The sequence below is a fragment of the Camarhynchus parvulus genome, chromosome 15 (genome assembly GCF_901933205.1).
Source record: "Camarhynchus parvulus chromosome 15, STF_HiC, whole genome shotgun sequence".
NCBI classification, from domain to species: domain Eukaryota; kingdom Metazoa; phylum Chordata; class Aves; order Passeriformes; family Thraupidae; genus Camarhynchus; species Camarhynchus parvulus.
Window position 1 is genome coordinate 5,333,100 of NC_044585.1, and position 26,895 is coordinate 5,359,994.

Consider the following 26,895-nt stretch of genomic DNA (forward strand, 5'->3'; position numbering starts at 1 on the left):
AGAACAGAATGAAAATAAATGAATATATCATAATCCAGGACTAAACAGTGCAGGGTACAGGTGGGAGATAAAGGACAACTCAAGCACACTTGATAAACAAAATATTCTGTGTACTTGAAATAAATTTTATCACCAAGCCACTAGAAGGTCTAAAGGCCACAAGGATAAAAAATTATTGCAAGAAACCAGAACTTGATCCTTATGATTGTCTTGGGTTTTTAAACTACTGTTATTATTCCAGAACTGGTGAACTTCAGTTGTTTTCTTGCAAGACACAAGGTGAAAATGAAGGTAAAATTCATCAGCCTAATAAAACACCTTGTAGTTCAGGCAAACTAAGACTTGTCATAGCAACAATACACCACTGAAAAGAAAATAATACATACTGGATATAGTCAACCCAAACAGGATCACAGCAGACACAGTAGAAGTAACTTTATCATGTTAAGGCTCCACATTCTGGTGACTCTGAGGACAACTCCAGTTGCACAAAGCCTATAATCACCAAATTATCACTGTCACCTCTGACCTACCTGCCTCTTTCTGCCTCCTATTCCACTCACTTGTTGCAACTCGCCTTGGATCATGCTTAAATCCTGCAGCACGAGCAAGGAGCAAGTCCTGACCTCACAGATTTACCTGGGGTGCCATGGAGTTCACCTGACTCCATATTTATTCCATCAGCTACTACCTTATGCCAGAGCTGAGGTATTATTATTATTATTATCATCATCATCATCCCTTGGAACTAGAATATACTCTACTTTCAGAGGTTCCACAAAAATCCAAGTCATGATATTGACTACAGGCCTCCTGAGTTCAAGTTTCACTTTGCATTTTATCATGCGGCAAAGAAAGTCAAATTTACAGGTTTTTGTTTTCCTGCAGGTCTTAAAACGTGAACTATGACAAAATCACATAAGGTATGAAGTTAAAGCATTACAAAAACTTCCTTTTTCACTGGAAGAAATGGAGGTAATTGAGAAGCAAAGAGTGGCTTACTGTGCAGCTCGCGGTGGATGACATCGACCAGGTTGGGCTCATCCCCCCACCAGAATATCCAGAGCTCCTTGCAGTCGGGTTTGACGTCCCGGCGCCACACGCACAGCAGGTTGGCCTGCAGGCAGCGGATGAAGCTGAGCAGGATGGGATCATCCTGGGCTGGAGCTGAAATGATGGGCCCACAGTCCCCATGGCCTTCAAAGTTGTACCTACGCCATTTGATGCCCGTGAGTTCGGCCTGTGGGAAACAAAAAGAAAGAAAAGAGTCATTGGATCACTTCATAATTTAGTTGTAGTCAGTTTGATTCATTTTCATTGGTTAATTCCTCAGTTCAAGTTCAAAAATCCTCCTATTCATATATTCCCCTTCAAGGAAAAGAATTTAGAAACAGCACTGAATAAACCTGGCTTACCCCTGCATTTAGGTTTTCACCACAATCTGACTCACTTCTATTCATTGCTATTCTATTCATTTCCAACAGCTTTATTACTTTTGTAGCCTTATTGTTATCTTATTGTCATCTTACAAGTTAGGAAGGAAAAAAAACAAACAGGGAGAGGGAATAAAGTTCATTTCCTACAGGCTGCTTGGTGGCCACGTGAGCTTGGTGTCAGCCCAAAAGTTGGTCACTTGAAAGTCACAAACAAAGCACCACAGTACTTAAGAAAACCAGTGACTTACTGGAAAAGCTGAAACAGTTTCACATTGTGACATTACAGGTTTAACAAATGGAGTTTTTATTTTTATTTTGTCCAAATGAACAAAAGTAAAATATGGAAAGTTGCCATTTCCTGCCTCTCAACCAGACGGAATTTCCTTATTAACCATCAAGGAAAAATGAAAAAAACAGATTTGCTACACAGACATTTGGGAAAGATTTTCTTTGGGCACTGAACAGCTTCCCCAGGGAACAGGCAAGGCCCCAAGGCTGCCAGAACTCTAGGAGTGTTTGAACAATGCTCTCAAGGATACACAGGGTGGGATTGTTGGGGTGTCCTGGGCAGGGCCAGGAGCTGGATTCAATGATCTTGATGGGTCACTTCCAACACAGGGTGTTCTGTGTTCCTGAGATTTTCCTCCACTCCCAGTTTGCCCCGTCCCTGTTGTTGCCTCCCCCTTTCTCTCCACTCTCCAGCACAGGACAGGGAGTACCCCCAGGACAGTCTGGTTGTTATCAAACACAACTGGTGTGTGTATACCCTGCTCACAATGGGCTTGTACTCTATTCTCTACCTGTTACCACATTCCTGCTTTTGCTATTCCCTCCACTGCTTCATTTCCAGTGTTCACACTTTCCCTTGGCTGCCCAGAAGCAGCTGGTGCTCAGCTCCCAAGTGCTCCTGCAGGAACAGCCAGCTGGTCTGCCACAAGGACTGCAAACACTCCAGGGCAGCAGCTACACCTCTGACAAGAGAGGGAATTGCCAGGGACTAGGGAAAGACCCCCACTGGAAACACTGACTGCAGGAATGAATTTCTACTCCTAAAGAAAATCAAAGATTTGTGGATCACATATTCCTCCCATTGTCACCACCTGTGTAAGGACATTCAACTTCTCCTCCAAAACCCAAACTCCCCATCACACACAGAAGGATTTCCTTTTTCAAGTCCACAAACTTTGTCCATTTACAAGTTTAAACTCTAAAATTTACTTCTGCCCACCACAGTAGGTGGAAGGAGCCAGCCTGGTTCAAGAGGTGGCTGGCGAACTGCTGAGGAGCTGAAGGTGATGCTCATCATACCAACAACAGAGCAAAAAACACAAGTATTTCTTGAATCTTGTAAATACATTCTCTGAAAAAGTTTCACCTCATTCCTGTATACTGCCTGGCACAGCAGGACTCTGGCCCATGGCTACAGTCCCTGGGACTCTGCCTCAAGGACTATTTCCCCAAATACTGATTATCCAGACTGCCCATTTAATTGACTTCTGAAGAGGCCTCACCAGGCACATGGCCACTCAGTACTGCACTCAGAAGGGGAAAAACCTATGGAACACTGAACAGCAAGAAAATTGGGTTTATTGTTTGCAGGCCCCTAAACCACCAGACATCTTTAGGTCCACAGGGCAGCAGGGACACTGCCATCCTATATCCTGCCAGCAGGACACCAGTCCTGGCTTGTCCCAGCTGGAGGCTCCCTACAGCCCTTGCACTCAGCTCTTGCACTCAGACAGAAATGCTGATCAGCCATCCAAAGCGTTGGGAACTATGGAAAAGGAAAGGGGAAAAGATAGTCCAGAGTGGCTGAGATACACAGCCATGTGCCACCTTCCTGGCATGATAAGGGCAGGGGAATGCAGGAGGAAGAGAAAAAAATGGAAGGAGTAAAGTTATTTTTTCCATAGCAAGGTGCTAGAACACCTCATACACTAAAAAAACAGTCTAAGAAAATGCACTCCTCCAGAACATCTACATCTGCTCTAGATGCATCCCCAGCTGTAGCTTGGAAAGGAATGGGCAGAGCTTCTGGAACAGGACAATGAATGTAACTACAGACCACAAAACACCAAGAATTAGTGCCAGCATAGGCAACCTGTGAAAAAAGGTTAAATGTTTGTGCCATAACCAGCTAAGAACACATGCTAAGTCACCTTGGAACAGGAAGATGATGAAAACCAAAACCAAAAAACTCAACTGAACAAAGGACGTTACCCAACAGCAGCACTCGCTTGATCCACACAGCAAAAGCCAGAGCTCAGCTGTTTCAAAGAGCAAAGAGGCTCCTGTGGCTTCCTGCCAGCTCAGAGGTATCACCCCAACATCCCCCCCAGAGCAGGGATGAAACAGAGTCAAGGAAAGCACAGTGAAATCAGCAGAGCTGCACCCAATTTAATTCTGTGCTAACTCCTGGAGTCTGTAATTCTGTGGACTGTGAGGAATGATAAACTACTAACCTGGATCACACCAGTGCCCACCCACACACAGAGTCTCAAAAAAAAGGGAGAGACAAGTCCTGGGGCTTTGAACTCTGCAGCAGCATTAAATGAGCTCTCTCATTTCCCAGTTTGAGCTGCAGAGATGTGGTTCAGCACATGTATTGGGATATGTCTGTTTCTGTTTAAATTTTTAATAGGTAAGCATCAGTACTAATCCCTCAGAACTTCTGGATTGTGTCCTCATGTTAATTAAAACTGAATTCAAATAGAAATTTGAATCCAGAAGGAATACACAAGAGCAGACTACACCCAAAACACTTACACACATTCTACGCCTCTGCTGATGTTCTGTGTAAAGCATTTAACACACTATAGGGAGAAGATCTGCATCCACATGGGGATTTATTTACATTAATTTCTTTAAACAAACCAACAGCCCTGGTTTGAAGAGGCCTCCATCTGTAGCAGGGTTTGCACAGACAAGACAAGCAGTGGGCTGTGGTTCTGGGAACTGTTCTGAAGAGCCAAATGTGGTTTCATTTGTGCTTCACTGGCAGTGAGCTCAGGCTGACCCAACACAGCCTCATCCTCAGCCCCAGCCATGCATTTCCATGTCCCAGCCTGACACTGGATCTACTGGTCATGGAATCCCTCTGTGAATGGGATCACTTCACCAAATTAAACAAGAGAAAGACAAACATTTCCAGGCTTAGCACCCTGACAGCTCATCCTGCAGCCAAGGAATCCCTGAGTAGCCCCAAGAGAGGAGAGACAGCAGAGTGGGATCTCCCCTGTCAGGGACAGCTCCAATCAGATAAAACAGAGCCTTCAGTGCACCCAGACTGCTGTTCTGGTCTGGGAACACCTCAACCAATACAAGCAAGCACTGGTGCCAGGGCAGGCTTGGCCTGGGTGCCTTCCCTGCAGCACTCAACTGCTGCTCAGACATTCACACTGAGCTGGGCTGACTCAAACCCAGAAGGGTTGGATTAAACGACTTTTTCCTCTACTCAGATCAGTCCCCACACCTGATTCATTAAACAGCCACAGAGATGCTTGTACCGGGAAGTCTGAGGACAGCAAAGCAGGTCAGGGAGGGCAGAGATGCTCTGATTAGTAAAACTGCTGGTTTGAAAGCAGCCTGAAACACTGAGACAGAAACCAAAGTTGCCAACCTGAGGACAAAACTGTGAACATGCTGTTTAACTCACAACTGGCTAGAGATGAATGCAGAACAAAGCAGAACTCTTGCCAGGTGATGTAACTGACTGTGTTTCTTGCATCTCTTCCCATATGCATAGTTTTGGCTTATTGCAGTTGCTACAATGTTTTTAAAGCTAAAAAGCCTGACCAAAAAAACCAAAGAACTTACAAATACTTATTATTATCCAACACTGTAAGCAAATCATGCATTAAATGAGATTTTTGCTTTGGTTTATAAAGGAACATGTGTTATGGAGCACTGTGCTGTGAAGGCTTTTACTTGCTCAGATAAGTGGGGCTGTTTTGAAATGGAGTTTTTTTCTAAGTTCAGCAACTGCACTTGGACACAGAATATTTGTGAGATGCCAGTTCTAAATGCACTGGGCCAAGCGTGTAAAGAAACAGAGAAATTGGATCTCTAACAGTAATACCCAAACCCTTCACTAACATCCAACTTCTTACAGAGTAATTCCCAAGACACAAAAAGATCTGTTTCTGATGTTTTCAAAAGCAGCTGTCAGGGTAGAAGAGTGTGTTCAAATTCCACACAGGCATCCAAAACCACCCAAAACATCCCCAAGAAAGAGGCATTAATGAAAACAGTGCATTGCCAATGTCCTTATTCAGATGCATGGCCTTAGAGTGATCACACAGAGTCCCTTGGAAAGGAACACAAACTCAGGTTTCAGTGACCATCACCACACCCTGCAGAGTGAAACAGCCTCAAAAGAGATGAGCTGAGAGTGTTCAAACCTCTGATCCCCCCTGCACACACAGACAAACAGAGAGACACAGAAAGCAAATTAGCACTTTCTTTCACACCCTGCTGCCCTAAATACAGACACCTCCACATGTACCTGCCACAGCTCAGGGCTCCAGGACACCATCCACGACTGTGAATTCCTAGGAGACAGAAAACCTAAGCTCTCATTCTTTTCCCCCTTCAGGCTTAAATCACAATAATAGGCAGCCTGGGAGGGTCCTCTGCTGATCTCATCGTGCTCCACTCAGATTGGTAGAGTTTAGGCTGCTAAAAATCACAATTCCCCAGTAACATTTCACAGTGCACAACTTGGTGCTGGCATGCTCCCAGCAACCCTGAAGATATAATTAGTGCTGGGTAGCCACTGTGACTGCTTTCCTCTTCTGCAGCCCTTGCAGATGGAACACAAACAAACCCATCTTCCACCTCCTCTTTTATTTCTCATCTCCACCAAATGCTTTTTGGCCTCTGTTTTATGGGAAATGGACAGGCCAACTCTAAATTAACTTCTCCAGATCACTTGAGTAATTCCACCCATTTTAATACACAAAGCTCCCTTGGAGAGATCATACAATAATATAGACACAACAGAAGGAGAAAGAGGGAGAGCATCAAAAGTTTGAGCAATTCTTGCATTTGGCCACATTAAGTGCAAAGCAGAGCTATTTTTTAACTATTTTGTGTTTCTCTACATCAAAAACAGTGACTAAAACAATATAAATGTGCTATTTTTCCCTGCTTCATATCATACAGAAAAGTAAGAAAAGCTAAGACAGAGTCAGGCTGCAGAGCGCAGAAAATCATCTGGTACTTTAAAATAGGAAGGATGCATTGGAAAGGAGGTAAGATCATATCATGAATAAAAGAACCAGATATCAATCACACAGGCCCTTCAGCTTCAACCCTGCTTTCTAAAAGACTTTCAACATGGCAAATTTCAGGTCATTTTATTTTTCACACTTCTCCAATTTGAAACAAAACAAAAACCAAGTATAAAAATACTTCCCAGTTGCCTGCCTAAAAGGTGGCACTCATACAAATTCAGGTCTTCCCAGTGCTTCAAACATAACTTTCTTTAATGGTCTTAAAAAACCAATGCAAGCAATGTAAAAAGCAAACCACACCTCATCACTTCTACAAACACATTTCAGTTAAACAAAGGAATATAAAAGCTTTCATCAAATGTCCTTCCAACCCAGGGGAAAATGTTAAACTGCCCAGGGTACCTTAAAACATTATATTTACCAGCCTCTGAAGTTAGGCTCAGTCTAAACAATTCCTCTAATTTAGAATTTTGTTTGCTTCTACGTAGGAAAGTAGTTGCTAAGTATCTTTAGTCTACAATTTATGCTTCAAATTGGAACATAAAACATGTAAATGCCATATATATGTTTGCCAGTTTTATTAGTGTCTCATCTTGAGAGCTTCATTCTAGTAAGTAGCTATTCTGAAGCCACCAGAGACACATACTAAGGACTACTCACATGAGTGAAAATCTGCATAAGAAAGCCCTTAGTTCATAGTCCAAGAATTTAAACTGTAGTTAAAGGTGTCATGGGAATTACACCACCATTTTAATTAAATGCTGTAAGATCTTGCAGACAGACTCAAGATTAGCACCATCTGTTTTGGTTACAGTGTCTCATTTCACTGCATCATCCTCTCACAGCAACGAAATATCATTGCACACTCCACTCCAGCCATTTAAATACCAGATAAAAGTTATGTCATGTTGATACACTTCACTAGGAAGGAAGGACAAAAGGACGAGGACAGGAGGACTGAAAACTACTCTGTAACAACACCTTGCTTGTGGAGGAGGCAAACACCATCCTCCCTCACAGTGAAATAAAGTATTTAGTAACATCTGCCTAAATCCCTGTCAAGCCAATTGAAGGAATAGAGGAGATTGCTTAACTAAAAAATTCGTTTTCTTCACAGCTTTACAGACTGTTTGTACACCCTGAGAGAGGCTCCTATTCCCACAGCACAACTAAGCCGTGCCAGCACCTGTCCACAGACATTCCCCATCTTGTCTGCTGGGTCTGAAGATCTCTGGGGGTTGAAAACCCACAGCAGACTGACCGGCTCAGCCCTGCAGAGTCTCCTGAAATCAGATCGTTCCCTGAACTACATATTAACATTCTCCTCTTCATGCTTTCCATTTTAAAAAAGCAAGGAATGGTTTGTGTTCCTTTCCCTCAGGGCTTATCCCTTCTGTCCCTGTAAGAGGGAGGGATCACATGGCAGTGCAGAGGCCTGGCATGCACCGAATGAGCTTCAGAAGGACATTTCTGTGAGGCCAAGTATTGCCATAACTGCACAAAGTCCTCCAAACTTGCTCTGAAATCAAGAGTAGACAAAAAATAGCACAACAAAAAATAGCTAATTCTGAAATGGGTGTCCCACGGCAGAAAAAACACCCTGCCATGGTTTGTGCTTTGGAGCCCAGTGCTCAGCCTCAGCCCTCTTAGTATGCAACTGAGCAGCAGCAGAATGACATGTTTGACTTTAATCCTCTCCCTGCATAAGCACACAGTCAAGTGGCTGGAAAAAAAGGGATAAAGGGCAGCCACTAACAAGCTTTTAAAAATGAAGGATGAAAAAATTACCTTTTTTTTGTTGTTATTCCTTGGCTCTTAAAACCAACATGAAAGCGAGCATGGCAGCGCATGCAGCACATGTGCCCAGAACAGCTTTCTGCTGGATAAATCCCTGCAATCCATGATGCCTCCTTCCCTCATGCCCCCTGGAACAGATTATCTAAATGCTCCTACTCCAGAGCTGTTTGTGACAAGCAACAGTGTATCAGGGCATTTGTGTGTCATCTTTTACCTTTGCAAGTCTCAGAGAAGGATTTAGCTGTAACCGAAATCCTATTATCAGATATCTCCCTGATGGACTTCTGTACCTGGGGACATCTGAGATCCCGTATCACAGTATCCAAAACCAGCAAACCAAGGCATTTCTAAAATAATAGGTTTCACATTATTAAAGGCCACAAACTAACACACGAGCTCTTATGCCTAAAAAGTAAACAGGACTGACAGAAATGAGGTATTTTTTCCTCTTTCTCCCCAGCGTGAGGGTGACTTTGCCCATGTAGGAGAGGAGGCAGCCAGAAAGATTAATTGCTTCTTTCAAAGAAACAAAAATCAGACTCATCTCAAAAAGAATTTGAGGTGGCAACCAAGTACCATCTTTCCCAGTGGAAAATATAAAAGGACTCCAATACTAATGCTCAAATTTCAGCAGCTCTGGCAGATGCGGGAGTTACCAACAAAGGCTTTTTGAGTGGCAAGCATAAAAGAAAGAGCAATCTGGTAAAAGCACCCAAATTACTGATATGGATCCAAACCCTCACAGAAATTCAAGGTTAAATACTAAAGTAGATGACTACAATCAAGCACAGCAGAAGGAAAATGAGCACACACTGACACACTGAAAGAGAAAGTATCTTCTTCCAGTCCACTGCAAAAACAGGTTGGCAAAACAAAACCAAATGTGAGCAATTCTTATAAAAGAAACAGAAGGTGACACAAAAATTGAGGCCATTACAATTCATCTGCAACTCTGCACATTCATCACAAACTGCAGCTCTTGTTTCACAACACCAAAACCAGAAGAATTACAAGAATGGTCAAAAAATATATATTCCATACAGTTAAAAAATCATCCATGGATTAAGTCTGGTTGGTTTACAAGAGGCAAACTGAGGTTCTCTAGAGAAGAGCTGCTGGTTTTCTTCCAGATATCAAATTAAATTAGCAGAACACAGACTCAAACCAAAATGAGGTGGCTGAAATTTTTGTATCAGGATAAAAACTTATGTACTAGTTTAGAGTTTTTCTATAAAATATCTACCTGGTTCAAGAAACCTCTCAACCAAATACACAGAGAGCCTGGGAGATAATTCAAGGGAAGTGCAACTACATCCACTTCAGCAAATGCAGCAGGCCAAACAAACACTGGCCACCACTGAGACAGGACACTTTGGTGGAATTGTGATTCTACAACACTGTTCCATGCCCCTTCATTTAACCAGGTACCAAGAGGTACCTAGGAAATCTCATCAGCACACAGAACACTCAATGGTCACTCTCAGATCTGCCACCCTCAGCCAGAACCCACTGTCCACCTAAAAAGCACCTATAGTCATTCAGGACTAACTGAAAAAACTCTTAAAGAATCATTTAAAAACAATAAAGAATTAAAGAAGAAATTTTTGATGAAAGACCTTTGAGTTACATCAACATATTTCACCTTCAGTGAAGGCTTTGGTTAGCAAATCTGCAGCCTTTAACCAATCCAGCAAATTCAGAACATGGTCCCACGCTGGTGCCTGGCTTGGCAGCTTCCCTCCACTGTAACCCAGTCCAGCAGAGATGGGAAAGGATAATGTGATAAGCATGGCTGGAAGCCAAAGGGCTGAGACTCAGCCATCACTTGAAAAGATACTTTGAAGCCTAAAATATTCAAGACATGAACATAAGGAAACAGAAAGATGGCAGCAGCACTGTCCCAGGTCAGCATGGCACTGAGACTCACACAGGCACTTCCACACACGTGTCCTGCTGGCTCTTGCACCAACACAGCCACACAACATGGGAAGGTGCTGTGCCAGAATCCCATCACCAGAAGTGAAAAAGGGAAACAGGAAAGCCAACCTGCACAACAAAACTGAATAGGCAGAAATTTGGGGTTCAGAGGATGCACAAACCTCACCCATGTCCAAACATCTACCCGTGGCAGCCAAAAGTAACAAGGCATGACTGGGCTTGCTTTGGTTTAGGTGTTATTACTGGGAAAAGGGGAAGAAGAGGACTTGATCTTGGAGCTCTTTTCCAACCTTAATAATTCTACATGGAATGAAGTTTACCCATGGCAGAGCTGAACATTTACCCCTGCATGCTGTATGGAAGCACACAATGCCTGGAAGCAAAATGCCATCTCCAAGACAAAAGACAGAAGCAATTGAAGAAATTCTTTTCATATTACCAAACCCTGGGCTAAGGTAGTGACCCACCCCACAGCTCAAGTCACAGACACTATTTTACAGAAAGGCATCTCTGAGTTCTCCATCACTTCAGACAGTTTCTTCACAAAAGGGAATCAATTATATTTTAACTTCTGAGTAGATGGTTGAAAACAGATAATAAAATGGAAACTACCACTGCAAACTTCAATAGCACACAAAAAAAAGCAAATAAAGATGCAACTTGCCAGCAGCCAGAGTATCCCTCCCTTGTTTTCAGACAGGTGAATGATGAGGTTTGACTTCTTTCTTCAGAAAGAATCAGAACTGACTGCCTATTTTCCAAATTTAAAAAAGTCCCCCCTTGGAGAAAGGTGGACTACAGAAAAGCAGTCCAACACATGAAAAAAATTACAAAATCAAATCTGCAAGAAAACAAAAGAATCCTCTATATTCTTCCCAAATTTAACTTTCTTTTCTAGATTTTTTTAACTGAAAGAGGAAGGAAATGTCAAACATCAGTCATACAATGGACTATCAGCTGTTTCCCAAACCAAGTAATCTGACATATGGGCAGAAAAAAGCAGGGGGGAGGGTAGGCTGGAGGAAGTAACAACCCGAGCAGAGTAAACTTGGCACAGTGAGTTAAAGACTGTGGTTCCCTTTCTTCCATTACACAAAAAGCTGCACCAAGGACACAGAACATTCCTGTGCCCCACATCTGAGCAGCACAGCAGCTCCCACGGGTTTACAGCTGTGTCCATCCCTGCCTGCCCAGCAAAGCTCAGTTTTAACCCACGTCCATCCCTGCCTGCCCAGCAAAGCTCGGTTTTAACCCACGTCCATCCCTGCCTGCCCAGCAAAGCTCGGTTTTAACCCACGTCCATCCCTGCCCTGCACACCTCTCCCTTCTCAAAGGAGCCCAACCCAGGCTCCTGCTCTGGGACAGAAAAGCAGGAACAGCACAGGAATTCCATTCCCCAGCCCTAGTGCTTCACCCCTGGCCTCATCACTGACACCCAGCAATGCCCAGCTTGTCAGGAGCAGCCAAAATCCCTCAGCCTTTCAAAACCACACCTGGAGAATCCTGGTGTATGAATCTCCTGTAATATGGAAAGTAGTAAATAAAGCCACTGCATGACTGGTCATGTAGATTCACTTTGCCAGCTCTCTCACTGTCATTCCTGCAAAGACAAGAATCCAACACCTCTTGCCAGAAGGGAATTATGGAAATTCACAGAGAGGTCCAGTCAAAATTTTATTAAAATACACATGGAAAATTAAATAACTAGAAACACTGGGCTAAAACTGAAAGCAGCTTTTTCAGAATAAAGTAATTTAACCAATTCACATTTTCTCTCAGCAAAGAAATTACTTTTTTTATAAAAATACTTGACATGGCCAGTACAAAATATTCCTGGAATTAATTTTGTGTCTCACCAGAGCTGCCGACAAATCCAGTAACATTGTAGACATACATGAAGTGAGACTCATAAAAGTCCAACACTAAGAGACTGCAGATATATTAAACTAGGTTTGAAAACTTCTTAGTAAATCAGAGACTCCTATAAGTAAAAAGTCAGGAGTCTATAATGTAAAAAACCAACACATTTTGACACTTCCACCTCATAGCTGTCAGCTATGAATGCACTGTTATCAAAAACTGGAAGTCTGCCAATGCCTGATCAATAGGTAAAGAAGAGTTTTCATTTAAATTTTGCTTTCAATCCTCTGTTCTCACAAAATATTGTATTTTATGGGCAAATATGGAGTCATAAGAACAGGCAACCACAAGGCCCTGACCACAGCATAGCTCTTTTAAAGCTAAAAGATGAATGAAATAAAGTTTTACTGAACAAGCTTTAAATTTCCTTCTCTAAGACACGGATTGTGGTTACAAAGCCACTTTGATCTCCGTTCAATCCACACCACTGCCAAAACATGGTGGGGAGAGAGGAATGAGGGGAACAGAGCTGCCCTGGGAGAGAGAAGGGGGAAAAGATTTTCACTAGGTCAGCTCCACACTCCAGGCTTAAATATGAATTTAGGGACCTATCTGGAGCCACCAAGGCATGGAAGAAAAGTGAAGGGGAAGGAACAAAAATGTAAGGGGGGAGGGGATTTTTTCCTCTGTAATTATAATTTTCATAAACAAGAATAGACTAAGCTGCAACACTGTCTGATTAAAGAAAGCTGAGGTAACTGACTCACAAGAAGTGATACAGAAAAACATGTGTCATATCTAATTACTTTTGTAATAGAAGCCTGGCCATTTTTCTCTATTTTCATAAGCTGATTAAATACATTCCTTAATATAGGGACAAGGTCATTGTGTATGTTTGAGCTCATCTGTGTTAGTCACATAAATGTAAATATTGCCTCAGGGCACCTTATACAACAGCACCACACAATAAAATTCCCCATCTCAAAGAAACAAAAGCAAGGATGCCACTAAAAGCTCCAGCCACATGTCCACATGCACTACTGCAATTCTGCTCATGGATTAAGCCACACATGACTCAATGAGAAATAACATATTTTTACAGATTAAGGTAGAAAGTGAGAGTCAGAATTCATCAAAATTAATGAATATTCACAGCCCAAGCCAAAGGAAGGATTGCTTAAATGTTTTACACTTGTGAGTAAGGCAGCTCCTTACTACAGGAGGAAATGCTGAGAACCCTCCCAATGTGAAAAGCTAAACTTCTTCCCTGGTATCAGAGCAGGTTCTACTCAGCCCTAATTACCATTTTGCAGTGCTGGGATCACACTATTGCACAGCTCTGTAACGAGCTGGGCCACAGCAGGAAACAACAAAAGCTGTCATTGCCAGTATCCCTTATCCTGCCCTGTGTGCTCACTCCACTACTGTGTGCACAGGGAGCCCAACACCAGCTTTTAGCCAGATTTTGAGGTCCGCAGAGCAGAATATTTTTATTAGCTGGTTTCTCTTTAAAACTATCAGTTGATGTCAGGGAACTCAAGGAAAGAGGATCTATTTTTAAAGGAATACTTTGAGCTCAAAATGAAAGCAGTGGAACAGCCTGGTCTGAGGAACAAAGATGCCCCCATGTAAACACACACTCCTTATAAGCAAATCTTCTGGATTTGGGTTGGGATCTTCTGTTGGAAACACTTGTGCACTTTTAAAACTGGCAAGTTAATACTAAAACAAGCATGTTTTCAGTCAGAGCAGTATTTTTGCTTATTATTTGTGTTACTATGGCACCAACAAGATGCAAATGCCACCGTGACAGACTCTACACAACGAAGTACACGACTCACCCACAGAACAGTAAATGAACACACACAGACTCCAAAGTTTTGTATAAACTACACTTGTCAGCCTTAACAACAGTGGGAACAGCCCAACCACTACCCAGTGTTACTGGGTTGCCCAGAGGATCCCATACAAGCTCAGGAAAAGGGGTTTTGTTGGTCTGTGGACATCAACTGCCACCTTCCACAGCTACCACAGAACAACTTGAAAAAACCAAAGGACATAAATCTATAATGAGGTGATCCTGGCATACACTGGAGCCAGCACTCAAGGAAAAATACAGGCAGAGGGAGCAGGTGTAACATCAGGGAGACAATGAAGGAATGCAGCAAGGTGCCAACCATTGCAGCCACAGGATGTGAGAAAAAATTTGTAGGTGCACCTCTGCTCCGATCAGAGCAAAACCCAAACCCTGATAAAAGTGTGCTGCCACAACTACGATGCAAAAGTGGACTGGGGCAGGTGGGGAGGTGGGAGTAATTCCATCGAGAGATCAAGGAAAGGAGAGACAACAGGTGCATTCTCATTCAGGGAAAGGGAAGCTTCAAACCAGCCCAGGTGTTCACCTCACCACAAAGTGCAACAGCCCCCTAACACTGATGGGCTTTGGTATTTAAAAGCAGTGCATCTGAAAACACACATATCCTTTCATGTAATGCTTCTGAGAATTAGAGAGATTAAAAAATTAAAACAAAATCCATAAAGATTCCTTCTTCATCTAATGACCAAAGTTACTCAAGTTAACATGCTCAGCAAATATATCTCATATGCACCACACTTATTTTTTCCACCGAAGATCAAAACCTTCAGTTTCTTTAGATTTTCTTCAAAAGAACTGCATTGTCCAGAAGGAAAATAATAGAAGAAAGGATTTAAAAGTTCTATCTGTAGATCTTTCTTTATTCTTTCATATGAGGAAGCGCTCTCAGAAGAAGGCAAAAAAATCCAAGATCAAATGAGTCAGGGTGGGGAGGGTGTTTGAGAACTGGGGTTATGATGTCAATTCTGTATTAAAAATGTAGAAAAATAGAAAAATCTATTTCCAGATAGTGTTACAGTAAATTAAAATTCCTGTTCCTAAGGTGTAGTTACCTAGGATATTTTTTAATACTTCACCTTGATATTTGGGTATTAATATTTTTGTGCTGATGTTCCCAACAGCAGTCACACAACCGGACTGACAGTGCCACCAGAATCAGGACAGAATCTCTGGGGAAGGATTTCCAGCCCCAGGACATGTGCACATTCACAAGATACTCAGGATTTCAAGGAAACCTCACTGAAATATTTCTTAGTGATTAGCTTGGGCACACTTATTCTGAGCTGCAAATGTCACTCCTGCACCCTCCCATTTTTTGGGGAATATTCCCAAAAGGTTGGTTATCCAACAGATCCCTCAATTTCCCTCCTGGAGCAGGGCACGCATGCTGAATGTCACTGTCCCAATCTCTTTGCAAATCTGGGTCTGTTCACTTCAAACCCTCTCCCTGGTATGTCCCATTAAACTGTCAAATACTCTGACAGGACATAATAAAAACCTACCACTGAAGTGATTTAAAACCTGAAATAATCTTTTATTAGCAAGAAGTGAACAAGCTTTCTAATGTCATCTCTCTACTTCTGTCTTGTTACCTAATAAAACTCAGGACAAAGATAACTATAGAATCAAATACTTTTGCACAACTTGAGAGGTTAATTCCATTTCTTAATTATTTATGCATGTAAATTCACACCTACATAAAATTCCAAACAAGCAAGATAGACACTGTGCAGTGCTGAACATTCAGCATGCCAAAATCCCAGCCCACTGCTCCGAGCACTGCATTTATGAAAACACAACAAGCAAGGACTACTGGTTAATTCACTACTACTGAAGGCATTGAGCAATCAACATTTACTATGAAGTCCTTTACTGACAATTATGCAACACCAAGGAATAGCTCACAGCAGCCTCTGCAACCTTCACTTTCTGATGCCATGGAGAACCTTTAGGAGAATAAGCCAAATGCCACCTCAGGTTGCTTTAATTCCTTTTATTTTATTCTGGAAACATCAACAAAGCTCACTGGTCAAAGGGGACAACTTCTGTTCCTGGATGTGAACTGCAAACTTTGCCTTTGAAACAAGAACGAACACAATTCCCACTGCCTGGACTCTTCTGGCAGTGAGTTTCTGTAGGAATGCACTTCTACAAGAATATGGGACATCTTCCATAGCAGCTTCTATAACCTGGTCTCACTTCCCCAGAACACAATTGTATCTTTTCCAGCATGAAGATTCCTACAGTGCCAAATCTTTCTACCCCATGTAAGCTCCTCCAAATTTCAGGTCATTCCTGACACCCTTGGATGTATTCTTTCCAGCTCCAGTATATCCAATGTTATGCAACTTCGCCCCAGTTTCCCAAGACTGAGTTGTGCCTTTGGATCCACCACGGCACCAAAGCCTAGATAGTTGAGGAAACAGCTTCATGAAAGCCCTCACTGTCATATGAGTAACCCTTACTCATAGGAAAAGTCAAATTAATTTCAGTAAGACTACTTCTATGATTAAGGATTATTCACAGGAAGACTGCTGCCAGCTGAGGCTGAAGTTTTAATACAAAGCATATTACCTCAGAACATTTTGTCTCTAAATAGTTATTAGACAGCTCTTAATTAGTATTTAAATAAACTGCCCCATACAATGGCTTATTAAATACTGTTTATCAAAACAGACATTCTTTTCAGAAGCAGCAGCAGACATTTTGACTACAGCAAAAACAGAGTGAGGATAAATATCATTTTTCCTACTGCTGAGCTAGGAACAGCAATTTCAGACAGAAAGTGTATTTTTAATGAGCAAGGCTATTATACTGAGCAGATTAAACAAGTTATTATTTGAGGAGTACTCTGATAACAAAGATGCAAACCAGCCCTTCCACCACCTTACTGGGAAAGGCTCCACACTCAGAGCAGGACTGGGGATGTGTGTGCAGGCTGGCTGGGGGCTCTGCCTGCCACAGCACACCAGCATGAATCCATTTCCCAGGGTGGCACTGGATCCCCACGCTGTTGGAGAACAACACACACACTCAGTGCCACCAAGCGCTGCAATCCAGAGGGACATTCCATGGAACCCAGCTGGGCCAGCCCAGCACCACCCCCAGCACCTGCACAGCCAAAGGTAACTTTAAAACCTTCACTTCAGACCCTCAGGTGACACATTCTGAGCCCACGCCACTGAGAGCCTGCACAGTGTCTGGACATCACTGATAAAAGAGAATCAGTTACTAAAAGCTTTAAGAAAATACTGCCCATTAAAAGATTCAGAAGTAGCAACTCCTAACCTCTCTAGCATGTCTACAGCTGACAGAAAAATAGAAATCATGAATTGTTAAACCAACCCAAATCCACCACAGCAACCAGACAGAGCAGACACAGAGCTCTGGCTTCTCCAGGGCAGGGAGACAGCGTTCCTGCTTCCACAAAACAAATGTCTGTGGCAAGGAATATTATTTAACCATGAACAAACAGTATCATGATAGACTATAATTATTTCAGAACTGTAATTCTCCAGTCACAAACATTTATTTGTGATTCACACACAAAACAAAGCCTGCAGTTGAAAAAACTCCAACTTCTAATAGCAGAATCAATTTTCAAAATATTTGTAATCTACCGCGCTGTTAAAGAATGAATGGATTCCCACGAGCTAGTGGTTTAGATTTTGTTCTGTTACACTGAAAAAGTAAATGATTAACAAAAGTTTCTCTAACTACTAATCCAGACTACTGTAGCTTAAACACTTCATAAATTTTGAAATGAATATGACAATCTGAGGTTAAAGGGTCAGTGGTGCTGGCCACATATTTTCAGTCAGTGTTTCCATTTTCAATATCTTTCTCTGCTACATAAATCCCAAAAAAACCTAACACAATATAAAATAAATCTTCTGAATAGTTTTCACATAGGCTGTATTTTAAAAATACTACTACTTGATCCCCTTTTTTATTTTTGTAGAGCCAGAATACAATAAAAACAGAGTTTCATACACAGCACCACATTAAGGCACAGATACCTCCCACAAAATTACACAGGAGATTAAAGGGTTGCACATTAAACTCATTATTATTAAAGCCACTTGCAAAAGAATTTCGTTTAACTTATTTCAGTGATATTACACACCCATTTAAAATTGAACATTTCCCTAGCCTAGTCAGGTGGGAGAAAAAAGGCCCACAATAACTATGAAATAGCTTCACTTTATAATTTATGCTAATTGCATGCCAACAATTATTTTTACCAGTGACAGATTTGCAGATTGCAACTGCAGGAGAAGTTCCGCCTCTCCAAACACACACTCCAGTCTGCATTAATGAACGGGGACTTCACAACTCTGCGAGGAGCAAACCCTCCACTGCCTCCCTTCTACAATCAGATACGATTGTTCCCTTCACGCTTCCCGATTTATTTTCCTCCCCGGCTAAGAGCAGCCGTCGTCAAAATCACCATAACAATCCCCCAAATCACCCTTCCTGCATCTCGATACACAGAGCACTGCTACATATTTATAAATATTACTACATGCCTTCAAACAGAAGCACCGATACAAGCTTACATAACGTAACAATTCGATAAAAAGCCAAAGTTAGAAATGTATCATTCTCACAGAACAAGCTCTTGGGGCAGTTTTCTAGCAGCAAAAGACTACAGCTCTTGTTCCAGATTCTTAAAAGGTACGAGCAAAATACACCAAATTAAAAAAAGCAACAAACAAATCCTGAGACAAAATAACAAATACACTACAATACCGTTAAAAAGCATAAAACAAAGAGCTTGATCATTTGCATTTCTAAGTAATTTCCTTTTTTTCCCTCCCTTATTTTCATAAGGGAGCTAAAAACAATCTCTTCCGTTCTATCAGAAGAAGAACATATGCACCCACCTCCAATTCTGGCAGAGCTCTGCTGCGGGGAGGGGGCACCCACCACGATCCTTTCACACATGCTACCCCCAAAGTTGCATCACAAGGTTTTAACTCCACCACACCACGCACTGAACAAGTCCCTCCTCCCCTCCGACATTATCCCTGTAGCACTGGAAGGCTCCCGACGATCCAGCAGCCCTCTCGCTCACTCAGCTGTTGCCCAGCCAGAAGGGATAATGTTCCTGTGCGTGCCAGGTAAAATAAAGCAAAGTATTTCCAAATGACTTTGCCGTTACACACAAATTATTTGTGTATTTTAAATCTAAATTGCCGGTCTATAGCCAGCCAAAACTGATATCATGATTTCTGCAACATTAAACCATGCCATCCACGTCGGAAGTTCCCAGTGAGATGGGCAGACGGCATCTATGCAAACAATCCGGCACACTACTGTCAGACGCTGTTGTTCTTCAGAGAAGAAAAAATTAAAAGGTTTGGGTTTGTTTTTTTTTTTAACCTCTTGCCCCCGAGCACGATGTGTGCAAAGAGGAGAGCAGGCTGTAACAGCAGCTGACACGCCGTCACAGGAGCCCAGAGCTAAGTCCGACAGTCGATCACACTACATGAGCGTTCGTTGCTGCTGAAATGGCGTTTGTCATTGTGAGAGGAGAGAAAACCCCCCGGTTCGGTGGCACAAAGCGCACAGGGCACGGAGTGCCAAGGGAGGCGGGGAGAGGAGCCTGTTTACCCAGGGAAGATGGTCGTGCAGGGGACACAGAGCTGTCCTCTCTCCGCTCTCCAGCTGCAAGCGCGATACACAGACCCGCAGCAAACCACGCTAAGGAGCAAAATAAACACGGGGACCGGGCCGGGGGAGGGGCCAGCGCAGGAGCAGCCCCGGGCCCTGCCTATAAACCCCCGGCAGCTGCTCCCGACCGGCAAACCCGGCGCGGAGCCACCCGCGGGCGCCCACCCGCCCACTCACTCACCAGCGAGAAGAGGTTGGAGTGACAGTCCTCCAGGCTGGCCCCGTTCGCCACCCAGTTCGCTGCCGCAGTCATGATCCTCGGCGAGCCGGGCCGCCACGGCGGGGCATGTCTGGGGGGACGGCCGGGGGGCGAGGGGCAAGGCGGGCGACCCCCGGGGCGACCCCCGTCACTGCCCGGGGCGGCCGCCGCGCTCCGGCCCCTCGGCCCCGCGGGGCCCCGCGGCCGGGAGGGGACGCGCCGAGGCCGGGGCGGGCGCGCTGCTCCTCGCTACCCGCCCCCGCGCCGATAATCCTCGAGCCGGGAGGCCCTTCTCCGGTGCAAGCGGGGGACGCGTCCCCCGCTCCTCCAGGCCGGGAGAAGAAGAGGAGGAAGGGGGGCCCGGGGCCGCCCTTCCGCGTCCAGGTGCGGCCCCCCGGTCGGGGGTCGCGCGGAGGGCGGCGGGTCCGTGCGGGACACGGGGCGGGCGAGGCGAGGGGGGTCCCGGTCCCGGCCCCGTGCGGAGGCGTCGGCGGGCGGGGGGCGCTGTGTCCCCTCCCCCGCCCCGCCCGGCCGCCCTCGCTGCTGCCGCCGCTGGCTGTGCGTGGATGGTGTTTTCCTCCTCCTCCCGCTCTTGCTGCCGGCGCCGCCGCCTCGTCGGCGCTGCCCGCGGGGTGACGGCGGTGCGGGCGCGGCCCGGCCCGGGCAGGGAGCGCTGTCCGCCCGCGCTGTGCCGGCCGTGCCCGCAGCGGCCGCAGCTCCGCGCCCGCTCTGCCTCCTGCGCTCTGACAGCAATGGCGCCCGGGCCCGCACCGCGCCGCGCCATTGGTCCCCGCCGCACCACGTGATGCGAGCCCGGGGGCGGGGCCTCGGCGCCGGGGCACCTCCCGCCGCCGCTGCGCTGCGCCCGCCGCCCGCTGGGGGCGCTCGGGAGCGGCGGGGCCGGGGGGGTCCCGGGTCGGGTCCCGACGCTCGGCACGGGATCGCTGCCAGCGCCCGGAACGGCCCGGCCCGGGCAGGGAGGCGGGACAGCAACGCCAGGTTCTCCCCCAGGAGGGTGCTCGGGCACTGAACGGGCTCCCCGGCGACCACTGGAAAGTCGCAAAGTGCCATAGGACATAAGCAAACCAGGGTCTTCCTGGGAAAGGTGAAACAGTTACACATTGTGATGTTACAAGTTCACCAAAGGAGCTTTTTTTTTTTCTTTTTCCCAAATACATAAAGAACGGGATAAGGAAAGTTACTATTTACTGTCTCTGAACCAGACAGAATTCTCTTATTACCCATCAAGAAAAAGCAAAAAAAACAAACGGGCTACACAGACATTTGGGCAAGGTTTTCTTCGGGCACTGCCCAGGCTCCCGGTGCACTCGGAGAACGCTCAGGAATGCACAGCAGGAGATCATTGGGGCGGCCCTGGCAGGGCCAGGAGCTGGACTGGGTGCTCCCGGTGGGTCCCTTCCACCTCGGGATGTTCTGTGGCACGGGGACCGTGTCCCGTCGCGGGAGGGAAGTCGCTCGGGGTGCCAGTCACGGGGGAATCCTGATTCCGGCCGTTCCGCGGATAACCAGAGGTTTCCCCAGCACCTGAGAGTGCTCAAAGTAATTTTTAAAAGGCCTCAAAACTCGTCCGTGGTCACTGCGGTATCAAGGCACGCCGAGCTCCCCTTCACAGCCGAGTTTAACCCCACATCCTGCACAGCCCTGGAGCCACCCCATGCTCACCTGAAACAGCTTCGAAGAGCTTGGGTGGCATTAGTTTTTTATAAAGGGAGTTCGAAAACACTTGAGTTAGATAAACAAATAAAATTCATTCCCAAAATAATCATGGTCTGGAGAAGAGCCACAGATTATTCTGAGTTGCCAGGGGCCCACAAGGATGGTGGAGTCCAACTCTTAAGTCAGCACCGTGCAAGAAGAAGATACCCGGTTTAAAAGAGATAATTCATCACAAAAATCATTTTTACTGTTTGTAATGACCCGTTTGTTTGAACCAGTGGGAGCAGATTTATGGTCACCTGCTTAAGTTTCTCCTGACTGGAGAGTTCCACTGGTAGTAGAAAGCAAATATTGTGTTTAACAGGTGAAGATACGGAGCATTTCAGCTCAAGCTTTAATATAGAAATGCAGCACATTTTAGATGATGTGACTCAGTGGAAAAAGTTCTCACTCAGTGCTCAATGGCAGCTTTCCTTATCGTGATTTTAATCTCATTTAAGCGTCTTTTTTGCAATTTACTTTTCTTGGCAATAAATTAAGATTAGCATCTCTTGCAATGGCTGACTGAAGTTTGTTTGGATTTACCTCATAGTAACAAATTTCTCCCACAAACAGGCATCACATTTACCTGAATTACGTGCACAGAGTAAGAGACAGAATTTAAGCCAAAAGAAAAGTTCCACCCAGCTCAGAGTTCTTACTGCGTGTGTGTTTCCTCTGACAAATCCATCATCCATCCAATCCCTTCCCTGCCACACCAAGCAGGAATTCTGTCTTGCAAAGACTGGGCCTATACTGTGAGGAAAAATGTTTTCAAATACAAATTATTAATGTTCAGTTACAATTGTAATTTATTCAGCCCAAGTGTCACAGCCTTGAAACTGCTTGTTGCATCCTGGCACCCGCAATCAGGGAAGTACTTTGGCCCATGTTACTCCCCTTCCTTTTGGCACAAGTCTTATAAACAGAGAACACAATCTGACACTTGTAAATATGTCAAGCAATGTGTATTAACCAACCCCAAACCACATCCTTCCGCATTAAAATAGTACAGCTTTTGTAACTCCACTGCAGCACCACGCACCCATCCTATCACTACAGGAGGCCCAGGGACAACAAACCATTTGATGAAGTATCCATCCTATTTCTGGTATAAAAGAACATCCATTACTGTGAAAAAAAATTTTTTCTTATTATAGAAAATATTTTGGAATTGCAAATCGTATTATTACTTATCCAGATAAATACTGTGCAGGATTGGACACTGCAGAATTCCTGTTTTTTCCATATGCTGCTTAGCCTCCAAATGGTGTTTCCAGTCAGCACCATTCCTCTTATCTGCATCTTTCAAGTAGTGGTGACTTATTATGCTTTATTTTGTCAGGAAAATGTGGGGTCTAACAGATGATTCAGGTCCGTTTTCATGAGGAGAAATGTTATCATACTCATACTGTGCTGCTTTGGCCACCTTCCAGTACTCTTATGAATGTTAAATACTTTATACATTAAAAATTGTGAAATCACAGAATGGCCTGGGTTGGGAGGGGCCTTAAAGACCATCCAGTGCCACCCTCTGCCATGGGCAGGGAGACCTTGCACTATCCCAGGCTACTCTCAGCCCCATCCAACCTGGCTTTGGACACTTCCAGGAATGGGACAGACACAGCTTTTCTGGGCACCCTGTGCCAGGGCCTCCCCATCCTCACTATAAGCAATTTCCTCCTACCATCTAATCTAAATCTCCCCTCCTTTAGTTTTACTAAAAATCATGTAATGTAATTCAATTACCTGTTTTGTGGCAATGTTCTGAAGTTGAGTGGCTGGTTCTGGCATTTTGGAATTGGTACTGGTTACACATTTTGATCATGGCCCTGCACTGCCAAATCCATTTTGGCTTTAAACTGAAAGAAAGGTAGAATTTCTTTATAAGTACCCTTTGCCAGGTACTTGACTTTATATTGCATTCAGTTATCACAGAGAAGGGAAATCATTACAGTCTAATCCTTCCCTTCCCAATACCAAACTAGGGAAGTTCCCTTGTTGTCTCTGACAGCAACACTATTTCAAACAGACACTGTTCCACTTACAGATATCACACACGAGTGACACTTCCTCCTGCATAATTACCTGAGATGGTATGTGGTGGAACGTGTTCCTCAACTCAGGGCATTCCAGTTTTATTCCCTGTTTTCTTTTACCTCTTTTCAAAAATCAATTCATATGAACAGTAACACTGGGGTTTCTACTATACAAAATAACCATTTTCTGTAGTGGGAAGATACAGTCTTAACTAATTCTGTCAATGGATTAATTTGCAATTCCAAAGTTTAGCCACTGAAAGTTCCCAAACTGGTGGAGCTCAGTTGGGTCACACTCAGCCTTCAGAGCTGGGAATGAGCCAGCCCTCACCTTGACAAAATTACTCCAAACAGTGATACCCCAGCTTATTCCATTCTAGAACAACTTACCCAGAGCTCAGAGTAATGATGAAACCTGTTCTTCCAGGAGGATGGCTCAGCACTTCCATAGCCTTTGTTTTCACCAGCAGGTGCTGCTTAAACTTCAAACTAGACATGAGAGAAGGCACACAGGTGTCACAGGAGGCTCCAGCAAAGATGGAATAGTGAACAGGGGCTTGGCTTTTTTTGTCCCAGAGTCTGGCCTCTTTGCTCTACATCCAATCCATGGGAAGAGCATTTCCTGGAGGAACACAGCTGGCTGGAGCAGCAGGCTCAGACAGGGCTCTCCTGGCTCTGGGTGTAGAATTCGGCCCTTCTCACACCAGGAGCAGAAGTGGAGTTCAGCCAAGTTTTGTCCATGTCAAATTTCAGCAGCATTGAACATTCCATGACAAAGACAACTCATCTCCAGGTGAAACATATTTTTCTATGTATTTTAGCTGAACATTATGGTTACTCACTAGAACAAGTCCAGCGGCTGCAGTGCCACTAAGGATTGTCTTGTGTCTTATTTAATCAAGTGTTATTTTTACTGTTTTCTGTGTTTTCCTCCCCAGTAATGGAAATAACAGGGAGGGAAGGGTGAGATGATACCCAAATTATGAATACTACACAAGCAAGCGATCTCCAACTGTTCTATATAGCAAAAAGCAAAAAATAAAAAATTCTGTTTGCCCCCGCTCTTGGGCTGCCCTTAAATAAGTTGTATTCAAGTGAGCAAGTTCGGTGGCACAGATTAAAAGTCACAGAATTTTAGAAGATTTTGACCACGATTTATGTAATCTCTTTTTGTATGTTCTTGTGATACAGCACAGCTGAGCAGCGTCACTCCAGGTATGTTCTCAGTGGTCTCGTTGTTCACTTTTTATGAGATTGCATAAATTTCTTAAGTGTTTTTCAATTTATTCAATACTTACAGTGTTTTTCAATTTATTCAATACTTACGTATTTTTTTCAAGTGTTTATAAACAACAACCCAAAATTATTTTGTTCTTAAATCAAAAAAATTTACTCCCACAAATTGGAGACTTAAGAGGGAAAAAATCCAAAACCAAACCAGCCAAACTAATTCACTGGCTTAATTAACAACAACTAATTTTAACATCAAAATAACTTTAAAATTCACAAAACAAACCAATACCCAATAGTTCTTTTTTTAAACACCAATACAGATTGCCTGTGAACTCACATTTTCATTTTACTTTTGTTAAGATACAGGAATAGCTGCATTATCAAGTTTATTTAATCCTGGTAAAAATAAAAAAGTTATCTGAGTTTTAAAACAAGATATTGATTTTCTGAAGGGATGGGTACTTCTAGAAAAAATTAAAAACATCAGTAAAAGGTTTGTTTGTAGAGCAGTTGTTCATAGACCCATAGTTTATGTCCTGCCACTGACCAGACTGCGGCCATTGAATCAGCCAACCTTGTCAAGGGCTCCACATCCCCCTGAGTCCTACACATGAAAATTCCCTGAAAATTATTTTATTTGCTTGTCTTAATCCTATACTAACAGTGCCTATTACAGAGCAGTTTGAGGAAAGATTAATGACCTGGAAAGTCAATTTGGGGAAGTTTTTCCACCTCCAAGATAATGTTGAAAGAAATCTGCAAACAGTTGTAGAGGACTTCCATTAACCGAAGGTCACATCATTAGGAAAGTGAGAAGAGAAAAAGTTCAAATTAATACTTGAGTTCTAATGACAAGAATGAGATGTCTAAGCTGATTCAGGAGCAGATGTGCTCCCATATTTTTATCAAAAAACAGAAAAATTATCTTAGAAGCCGCTTGTTCTCTGGCTTGTAAAAGATAGAAGAGAGGCAGGAAAGGAAGCAGCGGCAGGCAAAGGGAGATAAACAATCTTGTGCTTTCTAGAAAGAGAGAAAAGATAATCTCTGAGTGCTACGGATGGAGGAGCAGCAGGAGCTCAGTGAGAGCAGGGAGGAGTGGGATGGACAGAGAAGGAACAGTGAAAGAAAGGAAGGTACCAAAGGTGCCCAACTCATTCTGAACAGCAATGCTTGTAGCTGGGTGCATTTACTGGTGATGGAAGTGTGAGGCAGCCAGGGAAAAAGGATGGCTAAATTTGTCTGTGTGAAGTTTAAACTGCCAGCAATGAATCCGAGAAAATCTCTAGAAATGTGGCTGTGGATGAAAGGATAAAAACAGTTCAGGAGCAGAGTAGATTGATTCCTTCCCTACATCACAGTGATATTTAGATGACATTTCAGGTATAACTGGTAGGGATGGAGCAAGTAGTAAATGCAAACTGTCACTTTCAAGCAAGTGTAATGCTAAAAAATAGAAGTTGTTGGAAATAGAGATAAGATTTAAAAATCAGGCTTCAGGCAGTCCCATATATGCTGACCCATTTGACAGTCAAAATGTGTCAAAACCTGTGAGCAGGTTTTCACTCAGTTTTTTTTAAAGGAAGAATGAGAATGGTCTGTGTTTCACAAAGGCTTTGGGAGCTTCAGGTGCAAGTGGGACAGAGAACTGGCCAGAAGACCTTGCAAGGAAGGCAGAGGAAGGAATTATCTTCAAGTGGAAGTGAGGAGCACTTTTGTGCTCCAGCTTGTCCTGTTGGTTTCTGTGAGACACCATTACAACTTGACATTTAAATATTCTGTAGAACCAAAGCAAATGAGCTGCTTGGAAAAACAGAGAGAAGCAAATGACGACTGAAACTACTTAGGAGTAAAAGGGAAGTGTGATTTAGGCAGAGCAAAACTGCAAACACTT

General features: G+C 43.9%; 1 protein-coding gene across 2 annotated transcripts in view; it reads right to left on the bottom strand.

The window, feature by feature from the left end:
* MED13L (mediator complex subunit 13L) overlaps positions 1–20,710 on the bottom strand; it is a 169,094-nt gene extending 148,384 nt beyond the window's left edge. For both annotated transcript variants that reach the window (XM_030958861.1, XM_030958862.1), the window contains exons 1-2: positions 19,999–20,710; positions 1,003–1,240 (exon numbers count right to left, since the gene is read on the bottom strand). In XM_030958861.1, coding sequence (XP_030814721.1) covers positions 1,003–1,240; positions 19,999–20,070 — 310 coding nt within the window. In that variant the 5' untranslated portion in view covers positions 20,071–20,710. The remainder of the gene's footprint in view (positions 1–1,002; positions 1,241–19,998) is intronic.
* Positions 20,711–26,895: the final 6,185 nt, after the last annotated feature.